Source organism: Manacus vitellinus, unplaced genomic scaffold, assembly GCF_001715985.3.
Source record: "Manacus vitellinus isolate BGI_N305 unplaced genomic scaffold, ASM171598v3 scaffold_18_pilon, whole genome shotgun sequence".
Classification (NCBI taxonomy): Eukaryota; Metazoa; Chordata; class Aves; order Passeriformes; family Pipridae; genus Manacus; species Manacus vitellinus.
This window is the reverse complement of record NW_021939324.1, coordinates 8,116,098-8,131,037: the sequence shown is the minus strand read 5'-3', so window position 1 is coordinate 8,131,037 and position 14,940 is coordinate 8,116,098. Positions and strand designations below refer to the sequence as shown.

At 39.2% G+C, this 14,940-nt stretch overlaps 1 protein-coding gene across 3 annotated transcripts in view; it reads left to right on the top strand.

The window, feature by feature from the left end:
• The window catches only part of DOCK8 (dedicator of cytokinesis 8), an 86,557-nt gene extending 71,897 nt beyond the window's left edge, over positions 1 to 14,660 (top strand). For all 3 annotated transcript variants that reach the window (XM_018070458.2, XM_018070460.2, XM_018070459.2), the window contains 12 exons: positions 587 to 745; positions 1,525 to 1,625; positions 2,079 to 2,271; positions 6,872 to 7,015; positions 7,870 to 8,001; positions 9,042 to 9,176; positions 9,356 to 9,445; positions 9,921 to 10,157; positions 10,788 to 10,931; positions 11,952 to 12,058; positions 12,921 to 13,088; positions 13,704 to 14,660. In XM_018070458.2, coding sequence (XP_017925947.2) covers positions 587 to 745; positions 1,525 to 1,625; positions 2,079 to 2,271; positions 6,872 to 7,015; positions 7,870 to 8,001; positions 9,042 to 9,176; positions 9,356 to 9,445; positions 9,921 to 10,157; positions 10,788 to 10,931; positions 11,952 to 12,058; positions 12,921 to 13,088; positions 13,704 to 13,767 — 1,674 coding nt within the window. In that variant the 3' untranslated portion in view covers positions 13,768 to 14,660. The remainder of the gene's footprint in view (positions 1 to 586; positions 746 to 1,524; positions 1,626 to 2,078; positions 2,272 to 6,871; positions 7,016 to 7,869; positions 8,002 to 9,041; positions 9,177 to 9,355; positions 9,446 to 9,920; positions 10,158 to 10,787; positions 10,932 to 11,951; positions 12,059 to 12,920; positions 13,089 to 13,703) is intronic.
• Positions 14,661 to 14,940: the final 280 nt, after the last annotated feature.

The following is a 14,940-nucleotide window of genomic DNA, read 5'->3' as shown; positions in this document are numbered from 1 at the left end:
ACATGCATTAGCATTTTGGACAGCATCTGATCTCACGCAATCTAAACTGTTAACAATCTTTAACAATTGTTAAAGTAACAACTCTACTAGTTGTTACTTTAAAGGCCTTGGATATGTAGGCCTTGGATATTTCTTCTTTGCAGAAGAAAAATGTACTGTGGAGACACTGTGATTAGCAAGGTGTAATGCATCACCGATTGAAGCCCTCAGAGGCCTTTTGCTTCCCAGACCTGTTTCCAGAATGTTTTCCCAGTCATGCTTCCTCTTCTTCTCCTCTGTGGGTGATCTGATCGTCACACCCACTGGCCTCAAGCTTTTTTTGGTCACTCCCTTTGTCTCAAGCAAGCATGTGTATTCGAAAGAATACTCTAGTCCCAAAGTACAGACATGTCAGAATTAGGAAACTTTGGCTTAAATGGGTAAAGCAGGACTGGATTTGAAGTACCACAGGCCACTTGTATGAGTGGCAAGTTTAATGCACTCAATGTGGGTAGGAGAAAGTGGGTTTGTTTTAAACAGGAGACAGAGATATGCATGATGCAGTGCAGCCATCATTCTTTCATGTTGTTGTTTTGTCTTCTGAAAGAATTTTGCAAGAGTGAAGATGCAGGTGACTATGTCACTAGCTTCTCTGGTGGGAAAATCACCTGACTTTAATGAGGAATTCCTTCGACGGTCCTTACGAACCATCTTAGCCTATGCAGAGGAAGATATGGATATGCAGGCAACTCCATTTCCCATCCAGGTAAAATCTTCTTTAACACGTATGTCTTCTATCAGGAGCTTTCACATAGGAGTGTGCTTGAAGCGAGTTCTAGATTTTGGTCTTTCAAAGCAACAAAAATAAGGATGCACTGGTTATTGCATGAGTTTACACAACAATAAGCAGGGAAGAAGTGGATGACTAAATTCCTTAGTATAAACTCTTGAGAATGTCCTCTGAAATCACATTACAGGAGAATCATCTCTTAGTTTTGAGTACAGCTTTCTTCTGGACCCCAGTAGGAACTGTAAGAATATCCCAAGGTGGAATTTGATTCATTATGTTTTCAGACAAGTACCATGGAAATTTCTCTCTCTTTGCCAACTCATAAGGTGTCAGCAGCAATAATGACAAACATTTCAAGCAATTGTCAGATGATTTGCTAAAATTCTTACAGTAACTCAGCTTGTGCTGAAGACTTACAAAAACATCTGGTTTATTATCAGATCAAAGATCAACTAAAGCTGAACTCCATTAGCACATAGGTTTGATTTTTTTTCATTCAGAAATAAATAGATCAAAGGATTTCAACTCATTTTGTTTAATAAAAATATGTGTGTAAGATTTGCTATGTCAGCAGTCTTCGCTGCATTGAATATAGCTGAAAAAAAAACATATCTTGCAGCAATTCAGCATCCTGACATTCCCTTGGGTAAAAGAGACTTAAAGAGAGTAACATCAGCTGGTGCATATGCTGTTATTTTTCCAGAAGGAAAAAATGAACCCCTGAGAAATGCACATTGATCTTTATATTACTGCAGGTAGAGGAGCTACTGTGTAATCTGAACAGCATCCTATCAGATACGGTGAAAATGAGGGAATTTCAGGAAGACCCGGAGATGCTGATGGACCTCATGTACAGGTGAATCTGTTTAGAATTGCAACTGAGGGAATTCTGCAGTGAGGTGAGCACAAGACCTGTGCATTTTAGGGACATGCTGTGGACAAACCCTCTAGCTGTTCTGGATTTGTACATTCCCTCTTTAGCACGGCTGATCTGTCACAGGGAGCCCAGGCTGCAGCAGTGAGCACACTGCAGTGGAACCACTGGGAGGTCGGCATATATTTGAGCAAGGATGGAGTCAGGGACTGGTAAACACTGAAGAGTGTTAGGTGCAGCAGTTTTACTATTGTCATGGGCCCTGGGTATCCTGCCTACCACTGCCTAACCATTTCTTTTGCATCGTGTTTAGTGAATTATACAGAATAAAGACAGAGATGGCTTCCTCCATTTCACCCAGGTGAAGAATTATGAAGGTATTTCTGTTATTTGAGGAGTGATTGTTCACAGCTCCTTTCTGCCCTCTGTTGTTAGAATTGCAAAAGGATACCAGACATCACCAGACTTGAGGCTGACTTGGCTGCAGAACATGGCAGAGAAGCACACCAAGAGGAAGTGCTACACAGAAGCAGCCATGTGCTTGGTCCATGCTGCAGCACTGGTGGCAGAGTACCTGAGCATGCTTGAGGATCGAAACTATCTCCCAGTGGGCAGTGTCAGCTTTCAGGTAAAAAGCTTTGACTACATAAGACTGGGATGATGTGTTCTGATGTGTGTATTCCTTCTTGCGTTAAGTAAAGTAGAAATGCATGTATGAGGGGGAAAAGTTACAATGGCAGTGTAGCAACACTACTCTTGGTAGGTTATTCCAATGATTTATGTTGATAAAGCCTAGTCCTTTAGTATCCAACTGCTTCTAACTTTTATTTCCAGCATTTCAGTACTGTAATCTCTGACTTGCTAAGTAGAGCCCCTCTGTTTTCACATGCCTTTTCTTAGGGCTGTTACTTGTCAACTGTGACAGATGCATCGTTCAAACTCCTTTCTTAAAATCTGGGTAATTGGAGCTACTCAGTTCTTTTAGGCATATTCTCCAATCCTTTGATGGTCCTCGAATTACTAACCAGCCCTTTTTTATTGATGAATAACACAATCACTGTAGTCTATACACAGTACATCCAAGTCCAATAAAAATGTCCCATGAATTCTTTCAGTGTGAGAAGTAGCTCTCAGATTATCTCTCCAAAGACTCCACTGGTTCTTTCGGGGTTGTTGAGCTCTTTACTAAGTAATACATTGATCTTTTCCAGACAGTTTTCTTGTGTTTTGTTTTTCACCTTACTCTTCTACATCACATAGATGAAAGCATAACTCTTGATTGTTAAAGTTAGACATTTTGAAATGCAGATATATATATACTTTTTTATCAAGTTATGCATTTTTGTTACTCTTAACTGAACTGTCTTCATATGCAAATTCAATGATTTTACTGCTTTTTTTTTCACATACTATTAAAAATAGAAATAGTCAAACCCTTAATACATTCCCTTGTGTTAATTCCTCCTTTATCATTATTTGCTAAGACCAGTGGAGACCATTGTTAATTTACAGAGTGTTGGCTGCAATGATTATAAATCATTTCAACTAATTAGTGGAAATATTTTGCAGAATCAGCTCAGATGTTGTATGGATATCTATTATTACCTTTATAAGATTGTAATCTCTTTTTTTAGAAAGTATCAGGTTTCTGTAGTCTAGTGTTGATTCAGACTAACTACAATCCCTTTAATGTTTTCTTTAGTAATTTTGTATCAGTATTTCCACCATTTTGTAGGTAAACCTACCACTATCTGCTGCATCTTGTACACTTTTAACAACATGGGACCCGAAAGGGTATTTCCTCTTCTGGGACTTCTCCAGTTTTCTAAAACATGGCAAGTCTGTATTCATTGCTTGATTACCCTTTTGCTGAGCTCTTTTGAACAGTTAAAGAGCACATTTTATTGTCAAGGTGATTTTGAAATGGCTAATTCTAAGGTTGGTGCATTCATCATCCCTTGATATAACTATACCACCTGGGGTTTTTTCCCTTCAAAATAGTAAATGTGAACATGATTGAACCACTTTGCATTTTGCATTTAATTTAGTTTGTTGGGCATTAGTATTTGCAATTTCTCCTTAGCAATTGGGTGATGGACTAGTGTTATTCTTGATTTTCTTCAGTATCAGAATATCTGTTTGTACTCTTTTTATCGGCTAAACTTCCGACCATAGATTTATACTTCTGCCATTTTGCATCCCTTGTCAGTTTTGTATATCTTCTAACTTCCATTCATTACTTCTATTTACTTCTTTTCTCTCTGCTTGTTACATACTATCATTATGTAGATATAAGTAAACTCTGCATTCCCTTCGAAATGTCATTCTGCTCCCAGGCTGCCTTGAGTACTTGTAAACTCAACACATTTGACCAGAATGCAATTCCTCCCTCCATTGCTCCTAAACTATGCAGATTGCCATGAATGGATATGTTTTCAATTATTTTAGCAATCTGAAGTCTATTCTACAAGGCACTAGGAAAGCAAAAATGTAGGAGTTTAAAAGCAGCAAATCAATCTCTCTCATCAAAATCCTTGTGTAAATACGTGTTTGCCAATGGAACAGTTGCCTCATAGGAGAGAGGTAGTAAAATGCCTTAATGACCAGAACCTGATTGCACAAGTCTTCATCTGACAGCATAATTTTGAATTTCAGTTTGCTCAATAACAATAATTAACTATAATAACACTTTGCATTTCTACATAGGCTTTCAAGAAAAGAGCTCCCATTCTTTACAAACAGGTTTGTGTTTTGTAGCACCTGTGAAGTTCTTACTCAGTTGACCTTGTTAAAAGAGAGAAAGACTGCGCAGATTGCCGTGGCTTTACCCAGAGTTACAGATCTCTGCCCTAGACTCTTTCTGTGATCATTTCTTCATTTGGCTCAGATATGAAATTAATTAATATCAGTGATATATATTTAGTTGTGGAACTGAGGATGATAATAATGTGTACAAAAATATTATTCTGGATGAGCAGAAGTGTTATCTCCTTTTTACAAATGAGTAAAATAAGGCAGCAAAGGATCAAATCAGTTGACCTAGGTCTTCTGCAGTGAGTCTGTTAGCATTCAGAAAACTGATTATCACTAGACTAACACTTTTCCTTTTGTGCCAGACAAAACTATCCCTCAAAATCAGAATGGAGTCACTTTCAATGAAATTCCCTTTGAGCTTAATTCATGTTTACACTAAATCCCCTTTGCAAGTGATAAAGCAAAATTAGTGAGAATATGAATTGCATATGGAATGGTTTTAAAGTCATTTTATATTACCACAGATAAGTACTTAGTGTGTGTGTGTCTACCTGCTGAGGCAGAGCTAATTAGTCATGGCTCAGCAGTAGCTTAATTGGACTTTGCTGTTTTGGGGATCTAGGTTGCAGGTTACCATGGCCACATTTAACATGGTGATATGGGCTGGGGATCACGGGGTTTTTTGAGTTTACATAAGTGGTTCTTTTTCTTAAAGAAAACTAGGCCTTGTGAAGTCCAAAATAATTGCTGATGAAGTACATGGCAATTTATATATTGCCTTTATTATATAAGGGACATATAAAATTCTTCAATATGAAAGGTAGATCAAGGCTAAAGTTGGTGAGGCATGCCCACTTTGCAAAAGATCACACAAGCACTAGGAGTACATCATGAAGGCTCTCTCCTGCTAGAGTGCCCGGACTGTAAAATGCCTGACATTAGTTAAAGGTGAATAAGGGATAATTGGTGTCTGTGACTTTCTTGTTACTTTCATGAATAAATCATTTCTCTGGACTCTTTTCCATTTGCTACAAAAGGGGGGGGGGGAAGGGCCACCAGAGATCACATGAAAATTGTCCTTAATGACCACTGTTAAAGAAAGGAAAACCAGAAATTGATCTGCAACATGGGTCGTGAGTTGCCATACGTATGTGAGGCTAAGTCTGGTTGAAGCCACTATCTTCAATGAGACTGGTGGGTAAAAAGTGGCATGGGTGTGCTACATGTGCTGCAGTTTTCCCTCTGGCCAAAATTCAGACATATCCTTAACTCCCGTGAATATTGTCCTGAGGTTTATGCTCAGCCTTCCAGTGGAACTGACAGGATGTGCAGATTAGGCACTGTGATGGCAGCACGGTTGGAGTAAATTTCACCCATGGAGAAATAAATACATCCACAAAACCCAAGGGGGAAGTCCAATGTTGCTAGTGATGTGTGGTGCCAATTCTTTATCTGAATCTGATCAATAGTAACAGCCCTCAGTGTCTCTGCCATTTTATAAAGATGTCTTTAAGGACTTAGCTAGCTAGCCAGCTGGCATCCATCTTGCACTCAGACAGATCGTCATTGCCAGTTTCTGCTGAAGTGAGACACTATGACACTAATATAACTCCTTTTAATTAATAGCAAATCGAAGCTTAGCATTTCTGCTGCTGTTGATAGTTACATATGCCAGTCCCATACTGTATGCACACATATTTTAGTGTTAATGTACATGTACTTCTATGTATTATAAAATTTTTATTGTGGATGCTACCCAGTGTCATTTATTCAAAGGAATCCTGAAGAACAATAGACGTGTTATTCCATGTTTTAGAATCCTGAAACAGTGACTGACACTGTGTACTTCATTTAGTTCTATTTAAATGCATGATAACTTTAACAAGAAACCAAGTAAATTCTGCAGGATCAAAGTGTAATATGGCAGAGGATGAAAAAAGAAGCAGCATTCAGTTATTGGAGATTTTAGAGCAATATGGTCTGTGTCCTACTTCTCCTCTGCTTGCAAAAGTCTAATCAAAACTTGAAAGCTCAAGTCAAGTAGTAAAGCTAAGTTCAAGCAGGTGGCAGGAGGTCCAGAGTGCAGCTTGGAATTCCCCACCCCCAGGTGCCAGCAGCAGGAAGGGCACATTGGTTGTGACCGCAGAGGCATTGGAGATTGAGCTCACTGTAGCTCCATGGAAATCCAGCCACCAGAGGAGAGCCAGTTTGAGACCCACAGGAGCCTGCCTTTTAAACCTTAGACAAGAAAGAAAATTCATGATTCTTGTAGCAAAACTCATGATCTGCCATTTATAGAGATTTATGATGTTATATTCAATTCTAAAAGGAATTTAACTGTGTGTCCCCTGACTGCACTTGTATAACCTCATTCTTCTTCCTATCATGTAAATATGTTGAAACTGTTTCTGCCTCGATCTTTATAATATACTGTTGATCTAGGTTTCTGATTTCTGTGCTCTGTTGTATTTTAGAACATTTCAACCAATGTGCTGGAGGAATCTGCTGTTTCAGATGATGTTTTGTCTCCAGATGAAGATGGCATATGTTCTGGAAGGTATTTCTCAGAAAGCGGACTGGTAGGGCTGCTGGAACAAGCTGCAGAGCTCTTCAGCACGGTGAGTGAGGGCCAAAATCACCAGGAGGGGATAGTGGACTACTTGGGCCACATCCATATTTTCTTGTGCATGAGGAAACAAAGTCTTACTGCTAAACCAAGTGCTACAGATCTGCCACACTCCAGATAACAAGAGGCCACATTTTATAGCCATCCCAGTCCTGCTTCAGTCAGATCAATGAAGCTAGGCTTTTCAGGTAGCCTAGTTTAGCCATATATCTACCTCTGCTGTGCATACTACAGGCAGCATCAAGAGAAAGTGGTTGTCTCATGCATGAACAAAGCTTTTTGATTAATATTTTCATGGGATAGTATACTTAAGAAAAAATCTTGCTTAAACTATAATTTTTACAAAGCATGTGAGAGTTACTCCTATGTTTTTGCACAGCATGCAACCACCAGTCTCATAGTTTCCACTTACCATGTAAAGAGTCATGATATTAATACTGAAGTAGCTCAACATTTTAACATTGTGCTAAAGAAGATGTGTGATTTAGCACCTCTCAAGATATCAGTTGGGCTCCTTTTGTCCGGACACAGCTCTGGTTGGCCTGCATTTCTAACTCTTCTAATCCTGAAGTAGAAACCATGTGCATTAGACAGGAGTTTAGGCTTGAGAGCCCAACAGATCAGAAATCCCAAATACATCCATATGGTTGTTTGCTATTCAAAACTACCCATTTACTATTACTAGTTTTTAGAAAGCTAAAACAAGCAACATAGCAGATTAACAGATGAGTCCCATAAATTCTCTTTTCAGACAAGGCATTAATGAAGATGTAATTTCTTTTCAGAGTGCATGGGGACTAATTTCTTTTCTTCTTTTCTTTTTTTCCTTTTTTATTTTCTCCCAAGGGAGGATTGTATGAAACTGTGAATGAGGTGTACAAAATCGTCATTCCCATACTGGAGGCACATCGAGACTTCAGGAAACTTACCTTGACTCACAGCAAGCTACAGAAGGCCTTTGACAGCATAATTAATAAGGTACCTGTGAGGCAAAGCACTGCTAGCAAGACACATTGCTGGGTCACACTGTTTGTTTAAGACTGGTGTTAATAAAACTGTGAACCCATATGTATTGGGTTTGTGTTGGCAGCTTTTGGTAGTGGAGGGGAAGGGTTACAGGGATGGCTTTTATTAGAAGCTGCTAGAAGCTTTCCCGGTGTCCAGCAAAGCCAATGCCAGCCGGCTCCATGATGAACCTGCTGCTGGCCAAGGCCGAGCCCATCAGAGAAGGTAGTAGCACCTCTGTGACAATATAATTAAGAAGGGAAAACAAGTTATTGAAGAGATGTAATTGCATTCAGAGGAGAAAGCAGTGAAAATATGTGAGAGGAACAACTGTGCAGACACCAAGGTCAGAGGAGATGGAAAAGGGAGGAGATGCTCCAGGCACTGGAGCTGAGATTCCCCTGCAGCCCATGGTGAAGACCATGGTGAGGCAGCTGCCCCCCTTCAGTCCATGAAGGTCAGTGGGAGTGCAGAGATCCACCTGCTGCCCATGCAGGACCCCACGTGGGAGCAGGTGGATGCCTGAAAGAGGATGTGATGCTGTGGGAAACCCACACTGGAGCAGGCTCCTGGCAGGGACCTGCAGGCCCATGGAGAGAGGAGCCCATGCTGGAGCAGGTTTCCTTGTAGGACTTGTGACCGTGTCAAGGACTCACTCAGGAGCTGACTGTGCCTGAAGGACTGCACCCCCTGGAAAGGGACCCATGTTGGAGCAGTCATGTAGAGAACCATGGGAAGTCATGTAGCCTATTGGAAGGACTAGCGCTGGGGAAGTTTGTGGAGAACTGTCTCCCATGGGAGAGACAGCACAGTGCTGTGATGTAATGGTTTGTGATCTCTGTGCTTCTAATCCATCTGCACTGTTGATATATAGAAGTGGCTTTGAAATGGGGAAAATGTAGGACTAGTGGGGTTTTTTATACATCAATTGGGAAAAAAATGGCATCCAAATACTATGACATTCACATAAAAAAAAATCAGTTGTAAATTTCCTCTTTCTTTTTAATAATTAGGGTCAAAAACGAATGTTTGGAACTTACTTCCGTGTTGGTTTCTATGGATCCAAATTTGGGGACTTGGATGAACAGGAATTTGTTTATAAGGAGCCTGCAATTACCAAGCTTCCTGAGATTTCTCACAGATTAGAGGTAAAGATAAAAACATTATGTTAAGATGGTCTCAAATGTTATGTTATACTTTCCAATGAACCCACACACTCCTAATAGTATTATTGCTATATAATCAGTAACTAACTGATTTGTATCATAAGATACAATAAAAACATTCTAAATAAAAACATTTTGGGATAATTCTGTTCCCTTTCCAGGGATTTTATGGCCAGTGTTTTGGGGAGGATGCTGTGGAAGTGATTAAGGACTCTGCTCCTGTCGACAGAAGAAAGCTGGATCCCAATAAGGTAGGGAAAGTACTACCAAGAGTGTTGAGTGCTTTGTCACAGAAGAGAAAGGAAGAGAAGGGCCCCCCTTGCAACTTTTATGCTTAAACATTAAGGCACCAAAAAACAAAACAAACAAACAAAAAAAAAAAACCAAAAAAACCCCAAAAAAAACCCAACCAAACCTGACTATATCTCTGTGCCCAGGAGTGTTAAAGCCTCTGTGACAGGCTTTGTTTGGTAGCTTATCACAGAGTATGAAAATTAGAAGATCTGATCTCTGGTCTCTGCTCTGGTCCTGATCCAGGTTAAGCTGTACCCTCCTAGATGCAAGTTTCATCAACTCTGAATACGAGAAGGATCCCTGAAGGATTTGCAGCTCTGTGGTCTTCCAGACCATCCTTAGCCAATGCGAACTACAGTATATTTCACGTGCCATTCCTTTTACACTCCTTGAGCTGTAAAGTAGTGTAATGGTTCTTCCCTCTTTTCATAGGCATACATACAAATTACTTTTGTGGAGCCATATTTTGATGAGTACGAGATGAAGGACAGAGTTACCTATTTTGAGAAGAACTTCAACATCTGTCGCTTCATGTACACTACGCCTTTCACCAAGGATGGGCGTCCCCGAGGAGAGCTTAGTGAGCAGTACAAGAGGAACACCATCCTAACCACAATGCATGCTTTCCCCTACATCAAAACTAGAATCAATGTCCTTGAAAGAGAAGAGGTAATTGGGTTTTGAAGACAAGATCTAATTTCTCAGGGGCTGAATGAGTCTCTGGGTAGGAAGACTTTCAAATTCTATGCTTGGCAGAAAAAAAAAGAATGCTGAATTTCTCAGATGTTGCTCTCATAAACAGGAGTGTTACAGAAAGGTAGAAAAATGCAAAATAGATACTTACTATGGAGAAGAAAGGATAGTAATTGTACATTCTTCTTCTGGCCTCCTAGTTGTAATGCTGCGTAGGAGGACGAGTGGAGTTCTGTTTATAGCTGATAAAGTAGAATTAGCTAGAAGTACAGTCAGAGAACTAGATTGGGATCAGAGCTGATTTAGAGATGGGAAGCTTTATGCTGTAGAAAGGGCAATTTCAGACATGAAGTCAGCAGAATAATAATGAATTTATGCAAACAGGGAGTCTGATTCACACCCTATTACTGCAAATGATAAGATGGGAAAGAGCTTTGGATCAGATGCAGATATCTTCCAAGATGACATTTAGATCGAACAGTCTTCCTGGGTTTTGCAACTATTGCTTTTGACATGGAAAAATGATAGTGATATTGTCAGATTTAGAACAAGTCAACTGCATGCATGATTAAGGTAATGAAGCATCTTTTCTTCCATTTCCATTAGTTTGTTTTAACCCCAATTGAAGTTGCCATTGAAGATATGCGTAAAAAAACACAGGAACTAACTGCAGCCACCAACCAAGAACCACCAGATGCCAAAATGCTCCAGATGGTTTTGCAGGGCTCAGTTGGAGCCACTGTAAACCAGGTAAGGGATCCAGATAAGCCAGATGAAGAGCTTCTGCGTACTTCTCTCATTGTTTCTTTTTTGTTGTTATCTCTTGCACTGGAAGAAGTACATCTAGTCAGATACGTTTAGTCACAATGTGCATTTGAACTTCAGCCCTTGATATTTAGTCGTTGTATATTGTTCATTAGGTATGCTTTTGGTGAAAGTGCTTGTGGAAACGCTGCCTTGATTGTAGGTGCGGACGCTCACAGAAGCCTTGCGAATGCAACCAAGTATTTTCCATTTCTAACACGCTAGCCATCTCAGCCATTTTGTTCACTCCAGAGATATCCTTGGGCAATGGGAATAATAGTAACAATTCTGCCGTGGGACCACTGCAAACTCAGTTTTACAGAAGTTAAGTCAATAAATGAAGTCAAGACCTGAATGCCTAAAAAGAAAGCTGAGATGCAATAACTATAACTTAAATATACATGCTAACAAAAAACCCCAGGCAATTAAAATTTTTTTAATGAAAGCATGGAGACATAACTGAGCAAAAACTTGGTATTATGCACAATTTCACAAAGTTTGGTTTCTTTGCTAAAATCCTAAATACTCTCAATTTCTCCAGATTCTTCATCAACCAAAGTGTCTGAAATAACACGTTGCTATAAGCTTTGGAAAGAGTGGTCCTTTTCTGTGCTGGGCTTATTTAACTCCCTTGAGATCTTGTAATACCACACATAGGAGCTGTGTTTCTCTAACCTAACCGGGTTTGTCAGTATCCCAGCTCTTCTCTGTTGAGTAGGATTTTCTGTTCCCTTTGTTGTGGGGCTGGAGGAGAAATAAAAACAGGAGAGGATAAGATGTGATGGGCAAAAACTCTGCTTGCAAAAGGAAATATCGGGGGTAAGGGAGCAAAAACCTGTTATGGTAACTATGCATGGGATTTTTTTCTTTCATAATCCCACTCATGAAATAACAAACAGCTTGAACAACGTGTGGTCTGTTTTCAGTCTAAGTGTTTTTAACATTTTCCTGTGTTATTCCTATAAGGGACCGCTAGAGGTAGCACAAGTGTTCCTGGCCGAAATTCCAGCAGACCCCAAACTTTATCGACATCACAACAAGCTGAGGTTGTGTTTCAGAGAGTTTATAATGAGGTCAGTAAAACAAAATTGAAATGCTGAATTGCATCAATAAAGTCAATAATAGCAATAATTCAACGATAATATAACTAGTTATTAATTATACATGTTAGCATCATGAATTCTGGCATCTCACACTTTAGACACTTGGGCCAGACTTGTTATCTTCTGCTTCGTGTCAAATGCTTAGGTAGGCATTGCATCCCAAATGGGAGAAAAATTGAACACTCCGAACAAATAATGTATAAATTAAGATGTTCCATTTGTTTTATCTTTTGACATTTTTACAGAAATCAAGCATTTCAGACTACACCCTTGATTTTACTTTCAATGAAGTGACATTTAGAAGCTATAAAGAAAGGTGTTCATAAGAAAACATTTGACCCTATCTGTCAAACCTACACAGTGGTAGTGGCAGACATATATGTCCTTTGCTTCAGATATGCTGGTAAATCTTAACAAGCATACTCTTATACCAAAGTACTCCTCTCCTTAGTCCAAACAAAGCATAATTGCTGAAGCATAAGCTTGAGTTAAATAATGCAACAGATACAGCTTCTGCTTTCTGCTGTTGTCACTGCATCTGTTTATGCTAAGTAAGCAGCTAGCTCAGTATTCTGCAGTCATTGTATTTGTTTTTACTAGGTCTGTCATGTTTTTCTGATGTTTAAAAAATATAATCTCAATTTGTGTACTTGGAAAAGACAGAGGTTTCTTATTAATTCATTATCACTTTGGTCTTGACAAGTTACCAGAGGAGTGCCTAGATCAAAAGACCTGTATCCTTGTCCGTTCAAAATATCTAATACAAAGTGAATGAGTTTAACAGAAGTAGAGATGATACATGACATTCCTTTCTGATTTTTCTTTTGCCTAGGTGTGGTGAAGCAGTGGAGAAAAATAAGCAACTTATTACTGCTGACCAGCGGGAATATCATCAAGAGCTCAAAAGGAACTACATGAAGCTGAAGGAGAATCTTAGGCCCATGATTGAGAGGAAGATTCCAGAGCTGTACAAACCTGTAGTGAAAGTCCATAGCACAAGGTACAATTAGGGCAGGGTTATCTGTTGTGGGTATACAAAAATATGCTATTTTTTGCAAGGAAGAAAGGGAGTTTCACTATCTGCTGAAACCAGGCCATAATATACACTGCCAACTCCATTCCTGATTAAAGAAATCTGCTGACTTCCATTGGAGCTGATTGTAGTGTTAACTGTGTTTCTCAAGCTGCTCATTCCTGGTGTAGAGGATTTATGTAATTTTAATGCATCATTAGATAAGATTTCCTCCTTACCCTAACGAAAAGATATTGGAAACATTTTGTGATTTCTTCTGCATTTGAAGCTAGAAATAGATAGAACAGGTATGGCACCATGTGGTATTAGTTAGCATGAACTAAGAATGATCCTTTCATTCCAAGAAAACATAGATCTTTTTAGTCACATGACTGAGACAGAATAGTCTTATGTTCTTATGAATATGTGCTTCTTCACAAAGCCACTGTGCCCAGTGTGGGGTGAGAGGAAAAGAAGGAATGACAACTCTGACCTGCCAGCACATAACATGTTTCAGCTGAAGATTTGTCAGCTAGCTGCTTCTTTTCACAAGGCAGGTATTTCTTGGACTGTTTTTCATGTGCCAACTTTATTTCATTGCAGGGAATCTTTTCGTAACCACAGTTTTAGGAAATACGATGCCCAGACTTCTTCACAAAGCACCTAAGAACCAGCTGCTTTGGCCAAGGAAGAGCTTCATGCTGCAAGCCAGAAGTGATGGAGTATTTTATTCCACATCTGTGAAATCAGAAAACTCTCAAAGGACAGCATGTGCACTTTCTGGACAACATGCAGAAAAGCATTTACACAAGATCACTGAATGAAAACTAGGGGATAATTCCTAATCAAGCACAAAGCATGAGGGCTTGAAACGAAGGGGATGCTTTTTAGATACTTTTGTATATATTGTAAAATAATCACTTACTGCAGAAGGGGTGGACAAGTCATCACTAACTAACAGACGTAGAATTTGGCATGGTTTGGTTGAGGTGAATCCAAATAACATGTCTAAAGAATGACAAGTTGTATGTGTTTGTGGTCCCTTTCCAAGGCAGCATTTATCTATGTGCTTTTGGCAATGCTGCACATGCTGCAAGTTAATCACATGCCTAAATGTTGTCTTAATGAGGATAAACATGGTCCTCTCCTCTGTGTTTGCTGAGTTGACACTTCAGGAAAGAATAATTTCCTCAGTCAGTTTCTGTCACCAGTTTCTATCATGATCCTTAACTGCAGGGAGTTCTGCACAAGTTTTCTCAACCAAAGCTTGAAAAGCAAGAAGTAGTAATAAATAATTCTTATAGATCTTCTAAATTTTTTTTCTAAGTATACAGACTATGCAGTTGGGTTTCCTAATAATCTGTGACATATTTAGCAGAGAAGCTAACATATAATAGTTTAAAAAGAAGATGCTAAGCTATGAGTGATTGTTTTATTATACAATGCTTTTATGTAGATAGCCTTATCCAAAATTAGCTACAGGAGCTCACAGTGGGGATTTCCTGCAAAGCGCTTAGCTCAGGCTTTACTGCAGCCTAAGAGAAATTAGCACATAATTTATAATACCTAATAGTTAGTATTTTCTGAGCCATAAGCAAACACTTTGCTAAATAACCTTTAAAGCGCTTCTCTGAAGTATGAAAATGTTGTTACAATTTTGCAGATGAGGATGCTGAGAGAGATTAGAACTCATTTAGTGAGGCCATGACAGAGCCACAATTTGTACTGTGACTATGCTTACCACATAATATTTGTATTTTGAAACCAAGTTCCATAAAAGCATCCCTCAATATTACTTCCTCCCATCCATGTTTTCAGTGTTTTGGAAATTATAATTTAA